Raw genomic sequence first — 20,811 nt, 5'->3', positions numbered from 1 at the left:
AAACAGTCAAGATGGACCTCACAGAGAACCGGACACACATTACTCACAGACCTCCCTCCTTCTATCTTCCTAAACATTTCGTTTTGAAGCTATATTCTAGCCCAATTCAGATAATACTTATAGTAATTCATATTACCCGACACACCACCTGTAAAAAATAGCGTTCCATCTCACTGGAAAAAAACGCTAGCTAAAATCGATCTCACAGCACAATAAAATACATACAAATTGTGCTTAGTTTCAAATTATTGGACACATTTCCAATAATTAACAAACACTTTTGAAAAATAGTTTGAATGAGTTTCTGTAAAGGGAAAAACAAATCTTATATAGCAGTAGTGATGATGGTGACAAAACCGCGCGACACTAACTCTATAGCATGATGGGGGCATTTTGAAGTACAGTAATACCCCGACTTACGCCATCCCTGATTTGCGTGATTTTGGAGTTGCGTGGTTTTCTGTGAAAAATGCACATTTCTCAAATTCAAGAAAAATCACGGGATCATGGTTGAGATGGTAGAGGTTATTAAGTAATAACAAGTAAGCAATCGTTTTAGCAGAACGTGATATGTAATGAAACTACACTGATTTTTGAAAGGCAAAAGTATGTAAAGATGAAAAATTTGCCAGTATTTAAAAATGGAATCCCATTGTTTGGTATCTGCCATTTTTACAAAAAACGTCACAGCAAGTCCAGCGACAGTTTTAAAAATAATTTGATTCAATAATGTGATGACAATGACTGTTTGATGTCAATGCATCTGGTTTGTAGCTTCCAATCAATTTCGACTCATAGCCGAAAGTTGTTTTCTTACCACCAAACACAAGCAGCTCATATTTTTTTGATGGGCCAAGGTGCTATCAAAACATTTAAAGTATTTAATACATGGCTTTTATTTGCACAGTTGTTAGGGGAATACAGTCTTTTTTACAGGATCAGATTGCAATTACAATACAAGTTACATTTTATGAAGCCTTAGAAAAGTATCATTGCATTAGTCATAGTAAGAAAGAAAAATATAGGTTTCCTTCCAAAAACTTGATCCCAGTTAACTAATAGTTATATGTATTTCTATGGTAAACTGTACCCTGCCTTATATATATATACACGAATTCAACTTACGTGGTTTTCTTCGGTCCCACCTATTGCGTAGCTCCGGAGTATTACTGTAGTTTATCACTGTTCCATTTGGGCGCCATACCAGAAGGCGGAGTAAACCGCTTATTGCATATTACTCGACTATTCCATAATTCCCGCACTTCCTATGTAACCTTAAATTTCAGGCACATCAATCAAATATTTTTAAACGGAAAATTTTTTTTATTCAAAAATATTGACTGCACAGTAAAGTATTGCGTCACAATAATTGCAAACTCTGATATTGTTTTCCCTTATTTTACACACTTTAGTGGTTCCAGTAAAATTTTGGATACAAATTGGAATATGTCAACATCTAATGAGGGATCATCATCATCATATTCTATTCATCTTACGCATTCTCATTAAACCGTTATTAACAATTTGAGCTAGGAGTCATCAACCTTCTCTTCCATATCTTTGAATTTTTTCTATCGTTAGTTCGGACTTTGTGATTATACAATGTTTCGCTTGCTCACAAGAAACCAACAGGGTAATAATAAAACATTATTTTTTTTCCTCAAGTATAAGAATTGCGATTTCTTATGGCCGGAGTGTTATATTTCTTTAGTTGCTCAAAGCAAAGCCCCGTGATTGCTTTTGTTTTTAGTGTATACGACTGCAGTTAATGGACTTCTGGATGCGGATTGCCATAAACATCTGCGTAATCCATCAAGCTGGGTCCTTTCTTCTTTTTTTCAAGTAACTCCAAACAACTCGATAAGCTCTGTAGTGATCTCCAAAACTCTCCTATTCTTTTCCTCCCTTCTACTTTTTTTGGAGAATTTATTTTGGCCTTGCCTTTCTTGCACAATTTATGTGTTGTGATCTTTGGGGCCATTCGGGACGTGCCGGAGTTCCATGGTCTCATTCTGTCTGTTTTAATATCTGCTCTTCCTTGTTCCCGCTGCCTCCTAAAAACTTTGGCTTCGGCTGCTTTAAGCTTTGAGGACGAAAATCGATTGCTGCAGAAAGAGGCGAAAACTCCAATTATTCTGGAAAACCCATTACGTCTAATGTCGTTCTACAAAGAAATAGATGAAATTCTCTCTTCCTCTGCCCTTTGTGGGAGACGTGTGATCGTGAGACGTTGTTGTGATGGTCCACAGTGCACAGAATATTAAATAACAAAACTGAGTGCATATTTCATTTTATTATTGCTCCGGTATGTTTATATATATGAGTATATTTTTATTGAATTTTTTGCATTTTATGAGGTGAAGAATTATAAGATTCCATGCAAAAATATTTGGAGTAGAATCATCAAGTGTTATGTGACGTTATTGAACCTGAATCGCGAAAAAAAATCTTAATCTCCTTAAGTACGAAGCGCGAAGAAGAAGGATATACTTCCGGGAAATGATCAATCAAATTCGAAACGGGGGCATACCGATTCATTTATATCTTTTTAATTCTGAGAAACAAGACGAACTGCCATTTATTTCTGTTTTATCAAAAACTGTCAATCAAAATCTCTAAGTAAGTTAAAAAAATTTTCCAGTTACTGTGAGAATGAAAAATGCTTTATTAATTTCTGAATATGGTGTTTGAGGCTAGAATTTATAAACGGAAAATGAGGCAGGTATTTAAGTGATCACACACAAATTCCTAACTCGAAAATCGGTTATCTTCTTAAAATCATTCATCCTTTAACGTAGAAAAGTACTACTCATAGAATCGACTAATAACCTTAACACATCGGGGCGCAAGAGTACGTACACCAGGGAATAAACCATCGCAGTGTATTCTTTTTATTTTAATTTATGGTCGGTAAATAAGGGATGATCTCATCGGATAAATGAAAATCTGAGAGACAGTGACAGCCTCTGTGGAATCTCTTGTGTATTAATGAAGCCGGAACACAGGGGGAGATAGAAACTCATTAAACTTTTAAAACTTCGCGTTTCTTACTCAAAACTCTCACACCAGGCTGAGCATGAAAATGAATTAGGTGCGGTGGAATACTATGTGCATTATTTCCTCTAATTGTTCGCGTTAACTTCTCCGTTATCTGAAACTTGAAATTCGAGGGGGAAGCATCATTGTTTTTTTTTGTTTTTTTTTTTGGTCTCGACGAATGATGTATTTTAAAAACTCTCTCTGGGGAAAAAGAGGGTCGAGTGTGTTTGTTTGGTCAAGAATAATTACTAATTTCCATTTTTCCTCTTCTTATGCTATTTATTCTCGTTTTTCGGAAACATTATTTAACAAATATTGAAATTCCCTTAAAATGCTTTCTTGTAGAATTAGAAACATTCTCAGATAAGTAACTGCATGTTGTACAGGAAGCTTTAAAGTGATTTTTGAAAGAATATTAGAGGGCTATTCTAATGATAACTTGTTTTGTTCTTATAATATCTCACCGTGTTGACAGTTTTGCTATTTTAAACTAATCTTTAGACCACACGTGTAAAAAAAAACCTATGAAACGTTCGATGAATATATGATAGGCAATAGTCTTAGTTAGAATTTAAACCAGAATCACATAGCCGAAGTTAAATTTGCTAACCACAAGACATTAGTAGATCTATTACTCAGCTGTGAAGCATTTATTGTAAATAAAAAACGTTTCCAAATTACTACCACACACACATATACTCGTTTATTTCCTAACTCAACAGAAAAAGAAAATAACACCGAGTTTTCCAATTTATTCCCAGTTTCCAAGTCTTAGATGATTTAATCAACGTAGAATAAAAATGGCAAATTCCTTACTGATATACGATTTTGTTAGTCTTCAAAAAATATAGAGTATAAAATCTCCGTCTTTTGTCCGATGATTCCAAACCCATTAAATAAATTACTATTGGAATTTAGCATATTGGGAAAAAATACAAATCACAGTTATTGATGTTTCCGTGATCATTTGAAATTTATCTCAAACTATCGTTCTATATTTTTCTTTCGTATGAGATAAAATCACGTGTTGTATAAAAAATGCATTACAAATGAGAGTGAGAACTTTCGAGACAGAGTACTTGTATTTTATTATGAATTGATGATCATGTGTTTTTTTTTTAGTTTCTTTTAAAGGTATCTGAATTGAAAACTGTGATATATTAGATTTTATGTTCTAAAAGTACTTTAGCTGACAAAATTCATATTGGATTTATCTTTACATTGATATTTTTAGGATTATCAAAAACTTATACTAATTAATAGTGAATAACGTACAAAGATTTGCTTATACAGAAAATGAGTGGGCCTTTTGTATGCCCGGTAATTCTGAATTCGTGGAACAAATTTTATGAGGTGATATAACACGTCTAAAGAAGCATTTTTTGTCACGGAATATGCTGTCTAATATGAAAGATTGCGGTGCAGACTATGTAATAAAACACATTCATGGTACATTTATAATACATTAATGATATCAACTTTGGCTTCAAAAGTTTCAAGGGAAAACGCGTATACAATGCCCAGTAGGTGGGCTATCAATAAAAAATCAAGAGAAAAGAGCAATCCTAAGAGACTGGTGACATGTGATGGGCTCGCTGTATCTAATCCATTATAGCCGAAATGTAATGTTTGAGTAATTTAGAATTTCCCAGCAAAAATGTGCCTATTTCATTATGTTGGAAACACATCCTCCCTCCGATGTAATTGTATTTTGGTTTTTATTGGCACAAGAACCATCAAGATTATGCTACACCAAATAGTAGCAAACAATACAATGACTTGTCACTTGATGATTTCACTTTATGCACGGTGATCTACGAGAGGTTTACCACATTACAAACCCTGAACCTTTGAATGGGGTTCATACCACATATCGCAATAAATCCGTTGGAAAACATAATATTTGCTACTGGTGATGTGCTAGTGTACTTTCTAAAAGCACATCTAATGTCTTTGCTACTGCGATTGGATCACACATTCTATGACGAAAAATGCTTGTTTAGGTGTCTTATATGACCTCCTAAAGTTTGTCCCGTGAATTTAGAATCACCCTGAATAGGGCTTCTTAGCTACTTCAGTAACATTGCACTGAATCCACATTTCCGGGAATTACAGGCACAATTCCACATGTCAGCTCTAAACAAATTAGTACAGTAAAACCTCTCTTGAAAGACACCCCTCAGATGCGGTCACCCCTATTTTTCGGCCAAATTATAATTTCCCCCGTGTAATAAAAGTATGCATTTCAAACCCCTTATTAACGGCCACCTTTCTTTTACGTACGAAATTTTGTGACCCACCGGTGTCCGCAAAAGAGAAGTTCACAGTATACAGGGTGATTCCGAAATTATCTCGTACGTTACAACTGTTAGAACGGTTGCACGCAGGAATAACTTCACAGGGCTGGCGCCCGCGCCTTTTATTCACTGGGACCCAGATTTGCATACGGTTTCTTCTTCTTCCTCAGGTTACATTTGCGCGCATGGTGTTCTTTTTCTCCCGATAAATTCCAACAAGAATGTCATTGTAACGTTTGCGGAGCGGCCGTTTTGAAACTCGCGCGCTTCATATTAGACCATGCATTATTTGATGACTATTGTTTGCATTGGTGTGTACTATCACATCTTAAAGTTTTTCCCATCTTTTCTGAATCACCCTGTATATGGGCTATATATATATATATATATATACATATGAGGCATATACACGAGAATATATGCATTATTACAGACAGAGCGTGGAATGCTCACATACATGGGAAATGGATGGAACGGGAAATGGGATGAGTTACTTTAGGAAAGAATAATACGTGTTACGAAACTCTCTCACATTGTAAGGATGTTCCCTCCCGCTTTAGATTTCTCCCACCCGCTATTCTCTCCATTTTCACTTTAAACTTGGCGTATGTTGGGTTCATTTCTCTTCAAGCCCCTCTTCTTCATTCCTAACCTCCTGTTCGGAACATTATTTTTTTACAAAGCGAACAGGCGCGGGCGTCACTATCATTTTCCGAACTTGGCTGCATTTGATAAGCGTCAGTCTTGTGGATGTAATAGCACGTGTCAGCATCCCATGGTGAACATCAGCTTTCGCATACATGTCACTGTTTCGCGAGTAAGCTAAGAGTGCTTTCGGTCTCTTTCTGCAATCGACTCCCTTATCCTTCAACCCCCAACCTCCTTCCCGTATCTTCTGGGAACTCATCAACCAGTGCATAAATTTGCATTCTTATGTCATTCTCAATCTTTTCTATTTTATTCTTGTCTTTCCTGCAATCAGAGTAGTTGCAGGGGGAACCATTTTCTCGTTTGAATGGCGTGAAATGTATATTTAGGAGGGAGAAAAAAAACATATACAATATGGAACATGATTCTATCATCACCCCCTGTTCTTTATTTAATGTAAAGGAACAGTATGGAATGTTTCAAAGGTATGCGCTTGACTCACAACGTGAAAGATTATGAAGAATTACGAAAATTCAGATTCATTCAATTCTTCCTTCGTTTGTTGGAGTATTTAGTGACAATCCTTTATGTCGTTCCTTTATGTTAATTATATCTTTTATGTTAAAGCACCACTTACGATTGTTTACAATAACAAGATTGTATATAGGGATAGATAGCTTTTTCTCAGCCCAAGATATTATGGAAACAGCTATTTTCTGGATATTATGCTGAGGTGGACTCGCCCTCTTGGAATGCCGGGCAAGCATGCTACCATCTGCACCACTGGAGACACGACCCGGCCTTCTTTATTTCATGCACTGTGGCGTGAAACACTGAAGTAGAGGCATTAGTAGCCTCTTAAGGAGGGAGAGCAGAGGGCCTGGGTTCGAGTCCCGGTGGAGACAAGATGACCTTTCTTTCCGAGAAAAGTTACTTCTGCACCTCAGCATAATATCTAGAAAATAACTGTTTTCTTGATAAGATTGTATATGTTACGGTAAATGTGATAAATTGGTTATATTATGCATAATAACCGGTTAATATGCATAACCGCCGATCGACTTGCTAAGTTTGATAAATTTATCACTTTTACCGATGATTATGCATAATATCCAAATTTCATTGGTAAATTTGATAAATGATAAAATAAGTTATCACTTTTACTGGTGATTATGCATTGTACCCTAGCGTAATTGGTGAATTTGATATATATTTAAAAAAATTCCCAAATGAGTCTAGTATGTTTGATTAATATAGTCTGACACCGATATAACAAACTCCAGTTCAATGAATTCCATGATTTAACGATACTTCTTCAAATCCTGTCTTTGTGCAAATATTTGCGTCGATTACAATCCCGATATAAGGATTTTTATCGATTTAACGTATAAAAATATCGGTTTTCTCTGATTCGTTAAATCAAAGTATTTGTTAAATGGGAGTTCGTAATATTGGGGTACGATCGTAAGATTTGTTAAATGGGAGTTCGTTGTATCGAAGTCCGATTTCAGAATTTGTCAAATAGCAGTTGATTATAGGAGTTATTTCGTGATGTTCGGAAAAATTTGTTAAATTAGAGCAGAGGTTCTCAACCGGTGCTCCGCGGAGCCCTTGGGGCTCCTTGTGCACTCTCCAGGGGCTCCGCGTCCACTCTAGGAAAATAAAAAATACAGTAAAATTTAAGAAAATAATTATAAATATTTTTAAATAGTAAAAATAAATCAGTAATTTTGATGAATAATTAAAAAATTGGCCTACGGGGCTCCGCCATAGATTTTTTTGTACTTAAAAGGGCTCCGCGAGTCAAAAAAGTTTGAGAACCGCTGAATTGGAGTAAATTTTATCTGGTACAGACTCCGGCTCACACGTACGGTCATCTGAATAATATATATTATTACCGCAATGGAATCAATCTGCCATATTTATCAATACAAAATGACGTTTACCCATAACAACCGGCAAATGTGGTGAATTCAGGACGATTTATCATGTTTACCAAACGACGTTTGGATGTTATGCATAACAGCCGGTAAAAATAATGATGATCTTTTAGCATTTATTGAATTTATCAACGACTCTTGGGTATTATGCATAATTGCCGGTAAAAGAGATGCATTTATGGGAAATTTATCTCGAACTTACCGAGATTATTTTGGCAAGTAATAATAATCGGTTTTTTATCTATAATAACCAGATTTATCATATTTACCGTAACATATACATTAATAACCCGTTCAGATCTACAAAGTTTCATATAAGATAAGCATATCATAAGAAGTAAGCATATAAGATAAATACAAATGCCACATCAGACAAAATACCCAACGAGGGAGCTGAAAAAAAAAGATGCCCATAAAAAATATGGATGTCGAATACATATCTAAACTATATCAAAAATGCAACAATCCAATAAGAGCAATAAAAAAAAACCAATAATTATGATAAAATTTAAATATACTGCCCATAAAAATTATGGTTGTCTGAGAATACTGCCTTATTATTTAGAGTCAAGGCATATCTCAATTACTGATACGCCAGAATTAAATATCGAGCGAGAGATTATTTAACAAGCTAGATATTAATTAATATTAGTTATCTTCAGTTCACATACGAAATAAATGAGCTTTAAATAACCCTCCCCCCCGGCTGGTGAAATGACATTTTGCTATAAAAAACTGAATTATTTATTAACGTTTTTTTTTTATAATACAGTGTATCATGTAATTTTGAATGATTTGCCAAGATCTGTATATGGTTGCACTAAATACTTTAATTCGATCTTTGACCTTTTTAATTCACATTGATTTTTCAGATTACGCATTCGAGTGAGGATTTGTCTTTCTTAACAGACAGCGATCCATTTTCAAGTAGTTCATTTGAAACTTCGGGAAATGGCGGAGAAACAGATCGAGTACCTCTTCACCTGGAAAATGGTGAGATTCGATTTTTTATACACATGTACTATATCTTATATAACATTGTTACTGAGAGAGATTTAACAATTTTATCATAAAATTTTCCCTTGGCGCATGTATTAAGATTTAAGAATTAACATCTTAATTTCACACATTCGATTAATCTCTAATTTTATTCAGATTAATTTCTGTATTCCGTCTGGAATACTATTTAGACGTCATACTGTACATATACCAAGGCCAAATAAAATCCATTGCCAAAATGTTTTCCGTTATTTAGCTCCCAAAATATTAAATTTACTTCCGCAGTTAATATTTGAAGAATTAAAATCATGGTGTGCTAACTCAAAGAAATTTAAGTTATTTGTTTGGCATTGTAATGTAATATTCTTTTATCTTGCATACGCCCCCCCCCCACTAAATGCCGAGTTTTTCAAGTTCAATCAACTCCATTTTCCTGTTGCTACTTATTTCTTTATATTTATTAGACGTATATGTGTATTTCTTTTTTCCTTTCTTTTTTTTAATTTCATTATTATTTGTACCGACAAATACATAACAATTATTATTTTTGTGAGCTCACAAACTAGCTTCGCCTCAAAATGTTTTGTGTCTAGGTTAAATTTCGGGCTTACCTAAATTTAATTACTTAAATTTTTTCCCCATAAATCCGTAATGTACTTAATTGTTAACAAATTTTTCGCAACATAACAGCCCCGTCTTGAATTGGCCGTACTTCGGCCTTTGGCAGTAATATATATATATTAGACTTGTTGTATCTTGTATTAACAAGTAAAGAGTACGAATTTTTCCAAATATGAATCCGTATTTGTTAGCCGGGGTAACACGTCGAAAGAAACCTTCGTTTGCCAAACATTTCGTAAGCCGAGGTATCACTGTGTGTAGAAGAAACTTAGCAGAAGAACACTTATCAAGTGAGAAGTGTTATATTTAGTCACAAAATGTTTGAACGTCCAAAACGTTTTGTATAGATGCATTTTGCTCATTCCTGCATGCTTGGTGAATTGATACGATAGAGATGTAAGTCTAAAGATACTTCCACAGATCAGTGGCAATGAGAAATGAGCAGCTGTTGCAATTCCAGTTCGAGCAGCGCTCAAGGGGACGCAAAAAAAACAGCCACAACCAATATTTTTCTTCTTTGTGCCTCTTTATCCAAACACCATCTTGTCACTGGTTCATCTCTAGCTTACTTTCATTTTGTCTTTTCCTTTATGTCTGTAGTTTTTTCTCTTTTATTGCTAACTTTTTTTTCTCCTGTTAAGAACGGCTCTTTTCTACGTCATCTACTAAATCCTACCAGCCTTCTCAGCGCCATTCTAGTACCTTATCAGAATGTAGGAAAAATATTCAGATTTTGTGGACTTATATATTTCAGATTATGCGGAATACAATTTATTATTCTTTCAGAATAAAGTCCAGCTTCGACCACATATATTTATGTTTAGAAATACAGTCGAACTTGGTTAATTCGAATTCCAAAGTCACTTGAAAAAAGTTCAAATTATCCAATTAACCTATTCTGGATCTGTAAAATTACTAGAAATTGCAATTTAAACTTCAACATTCACATAGGATAATAATAATGAATTACTGAAATTTTATCATCAGTTACGAAACTGTTTCCCAAATTTTACCAATTTATAGTTATAATATAATAGATGTTAGCTGCTACTTATTTCATCGTTCTGAAACCAGCATCACTGCAGAATTTCTTGACCATGTTCAAAGATCATCCGTTGCGAAACTGTTTCCCAATGTTGCTTATCATTCTTATGCTATCAAGGAAATATACTTTCAATAACATGCTGAAATCTGAACTTTCCGATACTTTTCATACTTTTAATCACGACAAAAAGATTTAAATTTTGAATGTTACACTTTGATCTATAGGTGAAAACTAAATTAGATAGGAATCTCAAGAGAAGTTTGTAAAAGTTCAAAATATCCAAAGTTTGAATTAACCAAGTTCTACTGTTGACTTCTCGTAAGAAACTTTCTATTTTTTGTGATTCCAAAACAGGCCTTGTTTTGTTTATATGACGGTTAGAACCGAAGTTACGTCTACTTTAGTGTTGCATTTTTGCATATAAGTAATCCATGAATAATAACGTTAAACGCATTTTGCGAAGAATGCTATTTCTGACAATTTACTTGAGTGTGAAACATGATTTCTAAAAATCTATTGATTGCATTATTACAAAATTTTGATATATTTTGCCACATATATTTAAGTTTACGAACTAAAATTTAAGGTCTATCAGACATGTATTTGTCTAATTACAGTGTTTTATACAAGGTATCTGTGAAATAAAATTTCAAAAAATTCAAAAGTACCTCAAAAATTTGGGTGTATAACTTATGAGCACACCATACAAACCTTTACATTTTCGTTTATAAACTTCATCATTACTAGCTGAACGTATTGTGAAAATAACAAAAAAAGTTTAATCGCGTTTTGAATATTATATGAATATGGCTTAAAATTTGACATAAAAATGACTTTTTGATATGAAATGCCGTAGGTCATTCAAAATTCATTATTGTTTTCATCATTTTGAGACACTTTCTATCAAAAAATGTTATTGAATTCACTCTAGTACCATTGCGTGTAAAAGTGACAAAAAAGGTAGTCGAATACCTCAAAAATAAATATAACAGAGTTCACACTCAATTCATTTTCTAAATAAGGCAAGAAATAACAGTTGAGAAAGTCCAAGAAAGAGTAAAAAGGCAACGTCTTCAGTGTGCGCGTGTATATATATGTGTTTTTTTTGAAGTCTTGTTTTTCACACGACAGCACATTCTAGTAAGATCGTAAGAAAAATAAAATGTTTTTATTTCAACCTTGGCATCAGTTCAAAAATTTTCAGCGATTAATAACACATCACTCTCCTTTGACATCACTAAAAAATGAAAAGGGGTCCAGAGCACAAATGCTCAAAACGTGACTCGAACATCCCATTTTCGAAACAAAAATAAAACTGTTGAAGTAAAAGAAATCATTTGTTTTGTACTACGCTATGTCATTACAATTTTTTTTAACTTGCGACACCTATATATTTAAAAAAAGGAATAAAACTAATATATAAAGCGCAGTATTTTATTTTTAGCGAACGTCATTAGATGTGATGTTATATATATATATATATTTTTTTTTTTGTCCAAAATCCATAAAAAATTGCAAATCAGTTTGAGTGCATTGTGACAACAAGCAAAAGGCAAGAAATAAACAAAAGAAAATATTATAATAATTCGAATTTTTGTATTTTATTTTTTTGTTTTTCGTCCTTTTTCCACTCAATCCGAAGTGTTTCCTCAAAAAGCGGAATTTCTTCTTGGGGTAATTTGCATTTAGATGGATGCGAATGTGTTTTCTTCTCGCGATCCCTATGCGAGTGATCACGAATTTCATAAGACACACGAATGTGTTCGTAGAATATAAGGGAGGGTTTTGCCTTCGAATCTAAAACCGATGGAATTTTTATTGTTCAGTCGATTATTGCGCACGGCCCACCATAATCTCTTCTGACGATGATAAACGAGAACTTTGCGATATCGATAGACAGAAAAGAATCAATGTTTTCACTCTGACGTTCCATCCCTTTCCTCAGCTGCGAGATATCGAATAATGGATTTATATCGATTCGCCATAGACTTTCGATACCGGCTGGACCCCAATAGAAGCAGCACTGATGTCGGGCGATAACAAAAAAAAAAGAAAAAAAGAAATCGTTTCCTATGTCATTTCCGTCGACTGTAATAACCAAGGGGATTGGACAGAAAGCATCCATCCCAGTTGCTTTCCAGCTAAGTTCGGTTCTATCTAATAAACGAACTCTTCTCTAATTAGGATAAGCCATGGATATCATAAGATGACGGGTATAGATCCTGCCGCAAATCTGAATGAGGCTTTACCTAAGTTTTTAGATTCATTCAAGAACTCTTAATAAAGGAGGATTTTATGTCGTTCTGATATAAGATTTTCTGAGATACGTGGACAAAAACGAACGATCACGATATGTATCGCATATAACAAAACCATATGGTGCATTTGTATAACTGTTGTTGCTGTTAAGATATCCGATCACCTTTCTTAAAACTTTTCTATAAAATGGTTCTGGAGTAAACTTTAATGACATTTTTTGACAAAAAAAATGTCAAAATAATGAAGACAATAATAAATTTTTGACTGGTAATACCATTTTCTATGAAAAAGTCATTTTTATGTCAAATTTTAAGAAAGTTTACGCAGTTTACGAAACACGATTGCAAACAAATTTTACAAATGAAACACACACATTTTTTTATTTTCACAGTACATTCAACTAGTAACGATGCCGGCTATGAACTAAAATTTAAAGGATTGTATGGAATGCTCATAGGTTACACCTAAATCTGTTGATGTACGAGGGAATTTTTTGAAATTTCATTCAACATATCGGGCATAAAACACTGTAATTAGACAAATGCCTGTTATAGAACTTAGATTTTAGTTCATAACCTTAACAATTAGTAAAATATCATATTAAAATTTTGTAATGATGCAATCAACAGATTTTGAGAAATCATGTCTCACGCTCAAGAAAATGTCAAAAATAGCATTTTTCGTAAAACGCGTTGATTTCTATCCACAGAAAACAAACGCGAAGTTTCTATTCACAGATTAATTGTATGTAAAAACCCAACACTAAAGTGGACGTGATCTCGGTTTCATAAAATTATATAAACAAAACAATATATAACAGTTTTAGAATCACAAGAAATGAGACTTTCGTAAAAAATGAAAATAAAAACATCAATATTTTCTTCCAAAATGACATTTTAAACGTAATCGATACCTCAATATTTCTATTCATTGTACCAGCTAAATAGAATTCTCAAGTTTTCGCAATAATAGTTTCATATGAATTTTACATTAAATTTTCTCTTATAAAATGTTTGCTTTGAAATAAAAAGATGGCTATCCAAAAAGAAAAAAATTATCTCTCGAATGCGTTTTTCATCATGCGTTTACTCTATTATAAACAATTTCCGATATTCTTTATATTTTTCATTATCAGATTGTATTTTCCAATGCTACTATTAGATAAAATATCCTATTTGTGTATCTTGTTTATATAGTTGATATCATATCTACGTAGATTGAACACGTTATAATTTCGAGTGCTTTCAAGTCTTATCATACTGAATATCAAAACAAGATACATACATGTATATATTTGTAAGAAACATGAACATAATTTGAAAACATGCAGGCAGATAGGAATTCAATTAAAATCATTTACATATGAATGCGAGTAGTTATTCTTCATATCAATACGATGTTGGAATGCCATTGGCTGAAATTTTGAACATGGGCTATGGTATATTTTATTATATTAGAAAAGTAATATGTAAGATGGACGAGTCTCTACACCCATTCTGTCGTTTTAATCATATCTTTGCATAACTGGTGAACATATTTCTCTTCATGAAGTCTACTATATTCCTACTATACCTTACCGGTGTTTTCAACTCTTGAGATTACAAATACGGTAAAACTACGTATCTTTTGTGTGTCGTAGCTCAAGGCATTATTTGTATTACTTTTCAGAATTGTTGCCTTTTGAGACAATTTTTACTTCTTTCTGAAAGAGTTTTGACATGACTAATATCTAGGTATCAATGCACTGGAGCAAATTGATTTCTCAAGTTCCTTGAGAATACGTATTGACGTGGATTTACGAATTAGAATATCACTTTCATTTTTTTTTCTTTATTTGTCATAAAGGCATAAAGATTATTGCATATTTCCTTTAGCTAACTCTAAACTTACTAAACTTGTTTTGCACTGAGTTATATTTCAAATGAATTCATTCCGTATGAAATATCATCTGCATTTTTATGGTGCATATTATCTGAATATATTTTTTTCAGATAAAAATGTTTCTTGTTCTGAGACGGACTGTAGCGAAAAGTAATTTTTAAATTACATTATGCTCTTTAGCTGAAGGACCAGAAAGTTATTTCCTGCCGTTTGACATAATGTCAGTCTTCCATGCATGTCAACAAATAGTAATTTATTACAAGATATACAGAAGACTGGATGTTGTGAAGATATTTATTATTTGAGATGTTAATTTTTTAAGGAAGGAAAAAACTCATTCAAGGTTCGACTCCCGGTAGAGGCAGAGATGAGTTTTTTCCTTCCTTAAAAAATTAACATCTCAAATAATAAATATCTTCACAACATCCAGTCTTCTGTATATCTTGTATTAACAAGTGGAGAGCGACATTCATGTCATATATATAGCCCTCTGGTGGCTCGTCGTCCATGAGCTATTAGCTGATCGGTTTCACCGTCCATTGCACGGTTCCGTTCGGCATATATACGCTCTAGCGAAGGAAAATCTCTATCTCCTCTGTAGCTTAGTGGTCAGAGCACTCGTCCGGCAATCGAGGGACCCGGGTTCGACTCCCGGTAGAGGCAGAGATGAGTTTTTTCCTTCCTTAAAAAATTAACATCTCAAATAATAAATATCTTCACAACATCCAGTCTTCTGTATATCTTGTATTAACAAGTGGAGAGCGACATTCATGTCATACAGTAATTTATTAATCTAAAATTTAAATTCTATCTTAAGAAATTGCTGTATCTCGACACCATAACTTGTCAAAACATCATGAGACATGCTCGTTTCTCTATCTATCTTCATTAACTGGCAGGTTTTGCGTATCTTCATATTTTAGACAGAGTGAAAGTTTTGGATGCACGATCATTCACTGTGCCAAACTTGGACGATGATGGACAGACACTAGAGACTGTAGGCTGTAACTGAATTCAACAGACATGAGAGATCGAAAACTTACACAATAAACTACCAATCTCTTAAATCAAATAAATGACGTATCTTTATTATATTATAGTTCGTTTATTATTCACAATGTGAGTAATTTTTACCACAAACTATCGCTATATACATACTTAGTGAATGTTGCATTTTAAACATCGGATTATAAAAACCATTGCAAAATATTCAGGCATAAGTTTTGTACAAAAAAAAATTAACTGAACTTATTTTATAAACACGTTGAAACATAAGAATATGTAATATAGTTAAAAAATTACATCTGTTATGTAGAGATTTGGTAAAATTCTTAGTAGAGTTGGCATAATTGATGAAAACATGATTGATAAAAAGAAATTAATTTTTCTCGAGTTTAAAAAAAAAGTATCAGCTGGAGTCGTACTGAAAATATCATCACCGTTTATCCTATTTGAACTAATTGAAAAAAAAAATCGTACTTGGTTGAATATCACTTCTTATTCACAGCAAGGAAATCCATTACCTATTAATATTCCATCATGTCTTACCGATGTTACAAACATAAAAACTTTTTTTTTGTCGTTCAGAATACAAAATACTGTTAAGATTTCTCTCAAGAGAAAAAAATGAGACCAAATGAGAAAAAACATTTTATTTTGACACAACTTATAATTAACTCAATCTGCTCGGGACGACATACTGCGTTTTACGAAATCATTTCATAAATTTTTCGCAATAAAATATTTCTCCGAATAATAAATGTATGCCAAAGGAAATTCTCCATCCGAATATATTTTTTACACTCGATAAATCAAGAAGCATTGAAGAGGAAAAGAGATCCGTAGATAAACATTTTACGGAAATGCATGCTTTATCTAGATCTCTACAAGCCGCAAGAGTATATGAAATGTGACTTTTTTCTTCTGTATCTGATCCACTGAATGAAAAATAAAAATATACATGTTGTTGACGTCTTGAAAAAAAATGTTACAAAGGTATTGCAACACGTATCCAACTGAAACCGAGTCGACATTCGTAGAAAGAAACTATTATTCTACTGAAAGATACCAATGTATCTGCCAAGACACTCGTTGAAACACAAGCATGCATATATATATATATCGTTTCTTTTCCACTGTAATTTTCTCTGTATATTTAAGTGATGTTCATCGTCTATACGTCTTCATGTAGAAACCATAGTTGTAAATGATGAGACTTACTTTATTTCATTACTTACAATAAAGCAGCGGTTCTCAACCTTTTTTTGTCCATGGCCCCATTTCAACCATTTCTCATTCCTGTGGCCGCTTGTGACCATGATCAAATTCCTACCCCCCCCCCCCCCGTTTTCCCGTTAAAAGACAATTGTTCAAATATTGTTTGAAGTATAAATATCTGTTTGAATTCAATTTGTTTTTAATTTATGAAAATAAAGAAAAAGCAAAATATAAACATGATACAACACAGTAAAAAAAAATATAGAATGAATTATTTTCAATCAAAATGTAAACATTGCGCTTGAAGACGGCATAATGTCATCAAGTTACTGTACAGGATAAAGTTTGAGTTATTTACAAATTAGTTTTTCATGGTTAAATTTGAATTTGGATGCATCAAAATTTCAAACTAACCAGAAATTATAAATAATCAGATTTCAAATAAGAAAATTATCGGTTTATTGATTATAATTTCGATACGATTAGATTTACATTCATCGTGAAAATCTGTCTCATTGATTGACGAGCTATCTCCAAGTGGCTTTTTGGTTCATAATGTGACCTCTCTCCCACAGGCGAACGAAGCAGCGTGTGAGTTGGCTTAAACACAACACAATATTTCACATAACAGACACTACTATATGTAACGTACAGGGTGCATAGATAACAAGACGTATGGTATTTTACTGGCAAACCGCGTTCACCCTACAGGAATACTTTCAATTAGAAAAATTATCCAAATAACGTGTAGTACTCAGATATGCCATTCATGTTGCAAGGGGTTGTATAGTGATTCAAATAAAAATGTTAGCTTTTTTATACGGACACCGTGTGCTCAAAAACCCAATTACAAAGTTGTTGCCCCATATCTTCTGATGCCAACAAAACCGTTTTATCCGCATTTAACGTTGTTTTTTTTGGTTGGTTGTCTTCAAATAAATGTTACTGTCAAAATAAAGTGACACTGTGTGCATATATACATTCATCTCGATAATTATTGATAACACAAGCTTATGACAAGGGCTCTGATTTTTATGATCTAAAGAAGAAACGTAGTAGCTAATAACTTATCAGCAACGACATTTCATCTTTAGCTCATAAAAATCATAGTCCTACTTATGAGAAACTGGTTACACACACGCAAAAAAATTATTGTGTTTGTTTTCGTGAAACTCTTAAAATTTTTGATACTTCAAGTGCTAAATTTCATCTTTCAACTACTCAGATCCTTATGCTCGGCATTGAAATATCCGGCCAACCAATCAAAAATCAATAAAATATTTATGTTAATATTACTTAAATAGGGGAAAAATGCGAAAAAAATATTCTATCCATTTTGTTTGAAATTAAATTTTTTGGTCACTCTTTTAGTAAATTTCTTCATGGCTCCCTTATCAGCAGCCATGGCTCCTGTTTTGCGATATTTTCCTCAAAGGCCTCCCTGGAATATCCTGGGGCTCCCGGTTGAGAACCACTGCTATAGAGTATACTCGCGAATGTTTCTCAAATATTTCTTGAAAGAAAAGAAACGAGATATTTTCTATTCTGTTGGATTGCGATGAAAAACATATGTAAATCATGTCCTTTCAGGTCTCGTTTTCCACTTTACTTTCAAGTGTAATATTGCACGAACAATACTAATATCGTGTAACAAAAATATACCGCGTGATATATTTTAAGAGCACGTTATCGCCAAGAAAAACACAAGAGGCGAAAGGGAAAGAAATTAGCTATTATTATACTCGGTGTATATAAAATCGTTCAAAGATGTTTCCCCTTACAAAGTGAAATTACAGAAAGAATTTTTGTTTTGAGAGAGACATTTCTCTTCTTACTGGACTAAAAATTCGGAAAGCCAAACCATAAAATTCACTATAATGGTAAATATATCAAGAAGAAAAACCTTTAACGCCGATGTTAGTTCATAGAATCGCGCTATTTTTCTAAATATTCATCGAGAAATTCCAAACCCCAAGGTAGTAACCCGAAACTTGAAGAAATAACTACAGCGTTTTTCACTTGCGATCGCTCTTTAAAGCACAAGTGGTTTTTATAAGACCATTACATTCTGTTTCGAGCGAATAATACGTTTATTACTAAAGCTCTTTCTGAACGGCTATTTTAGCTATTATGAACAAAATCTTCCTTATAAAATTGTATTTCTTTTCAAAACAATCTTTTATTGAAGGTTCTAATAGTATAATATCAAAAAATAAAAATTCCTTATGAAGGATTAAAGGATATTTCAAAACGTTTTCTATTGTTTAAATTGATATGTATAGTTATTGCAAGAAAAGAAATGGACGGCACTTTCTAGAGAAAAATACTTCTTGCTTAAATTTTCTTCTTTATACTTAAAGTAGATCAGCTTGAAGCTAGATTTTAAAAACTGCGACAATACAAATACAATAGTAATCTTATACCTGCGAACGTTTTTGAACGCATCTTTCATTTGAATTAATTACTATTTATTTTTAAAAGTAGTATTATATTTAAGAAAAAAAAATGAAAATATCATTCTTAAAGGAAATGAAAAGAAACTACTTTTGGTTTAATTAAATCCACAAAAATTATTCATTAGATTATATTGAGAAATGCTTCAATGAAAAATTAATAAATGTTTGTTTGAATTTCGTTAGATATGAAATATTAAAGACTCAATTTTTGTATATATGAGACATACGCTATAAAGCAGTGTTTGCCAACCTTTCTGAGCCCAAGGACCAGTAAAATGTCTGAAACGTTTCGACCGATCTCTTGTGTCCCGTATTACGGGACATTTCCGAATTTTTAGTTGTTCTCAATTGTTTTATACATTTGTCCCGTTTTTTCAACGATGCTTACTTGAATTTATAATGTTCATTGAAGTCATGAATAAATAGCGTTTTCATAACTTATTATGATAATTATATAGTTCTACAAATACGTACATATTTGTCAGGTTCAGCGTTTTTTTCTCAATTTTTGAGTTATTTTTATAACAATTCGAGATTTTGCTGACTTATGACAACGTTTTCGATGACAATTGGCGACGTCCCTTATGTTACCTTATTTAAGATCCCAATTTTTCCGATTTTTTTTCAATGAAATATGGTCATCTAGTGATTTGAATGTTTTTTCGTTGACTACATTTTTGTTTACTGCGATTTGTAGCAGGCCTTTATTTTCCATCCTTCGCCCATTTTTGAAGTAATTAGCGAATTCATCGTAAAATGCATTTTTTGGCTACAATTAGTGATATCCCGTATTTAGGATCACAATGTTTCGCATTTTCCTTTAACGAGGTATGGTGAACCCTAAGAAGGTATAATTTTTATTTTTACCCATGTGGATATTATTAATATGAATTACAACGATTGAATAATTTTTCATTCAATTAGAATCGAATTATCAAGTTTGCCTTAGGACCACCTACGGCAGTGTTTCTCTTATATGGTCCGCAGGCAAACTTGGTAACTTACTTTTGACTGAATAAAAAGCTATCTAACTGGTGTAATTGATATTGGTAATATCCTTATAGGTTCAAATAAAAATTAGACCTTCACTTAAGTAATCATATCTCATTGAAAGAAAGGCAAGAAATTGCGATCGGGATATCACTAAATGTAACCAAAAATATTCAAATGTATGCTAAAATCGCTGAAGGGTGAACGAACAAAAGGCTGCCTCAAATCGAAGTGATAAACATGCTAATTTCCGAAAAAAAAATTCACCATGACTGATTGCCCATATTCCATCGAGAGAAATACCGAGAATTCCTATCACCTATTGCCACCAAAAATGTTGCAATAAATTAGCAAAATCAGCAATTGTTGCTGAAATTGCTAAGAGAGATTGCCAATATACGAGAAGTAAAGCGTAGACT

At 33.1% G+C, this 20,811-nt stretch overlaps 1 protein-coding gene across 1 annotated transcript in view; it reads left to right on the top strand.

Moving 5' to 3' along the window:
* Positions 1-20,811, top strand: part of LOC149080647 (follistatin-related protein 5-like) — a 185,969-nt gene that overhangs the window by 107,272 nt on the left and 57,886 nt on the right. The window contains exon 3 of the mRNA XM_089239816.1: positions 8,797-8,917. Coding sequence (XP_089095942.1) covers positions 8,797-8,917 — 121 coding nt within the window. The remainder of the gene's footprint in view (positions 1-8,796; positions 8,918-20,811) is intronic.

The sequence above is a fragment of the Pholcus phalangioides genome, unplaced genomic scaffold (assembly GCF_987345545.1).
Source record: "Pholcus phalangioides strain wild (caught in Gottingen) unplaced genomic scaffold, Ppha-v1.0 ptg000011l_1, whole genome shotgun sequence".
In the NCBI taxonomy this organism is placed as follows: domain Eukaryota; kingdom Metazoa; phylum Arthropoda; class Arachnida; order Araneae; family Pholcidae; genus Pholcus; species Pholcus phalangioides.
This window is presented reverse-complemented; position numbering and strand designations above follow the sequence as displayed.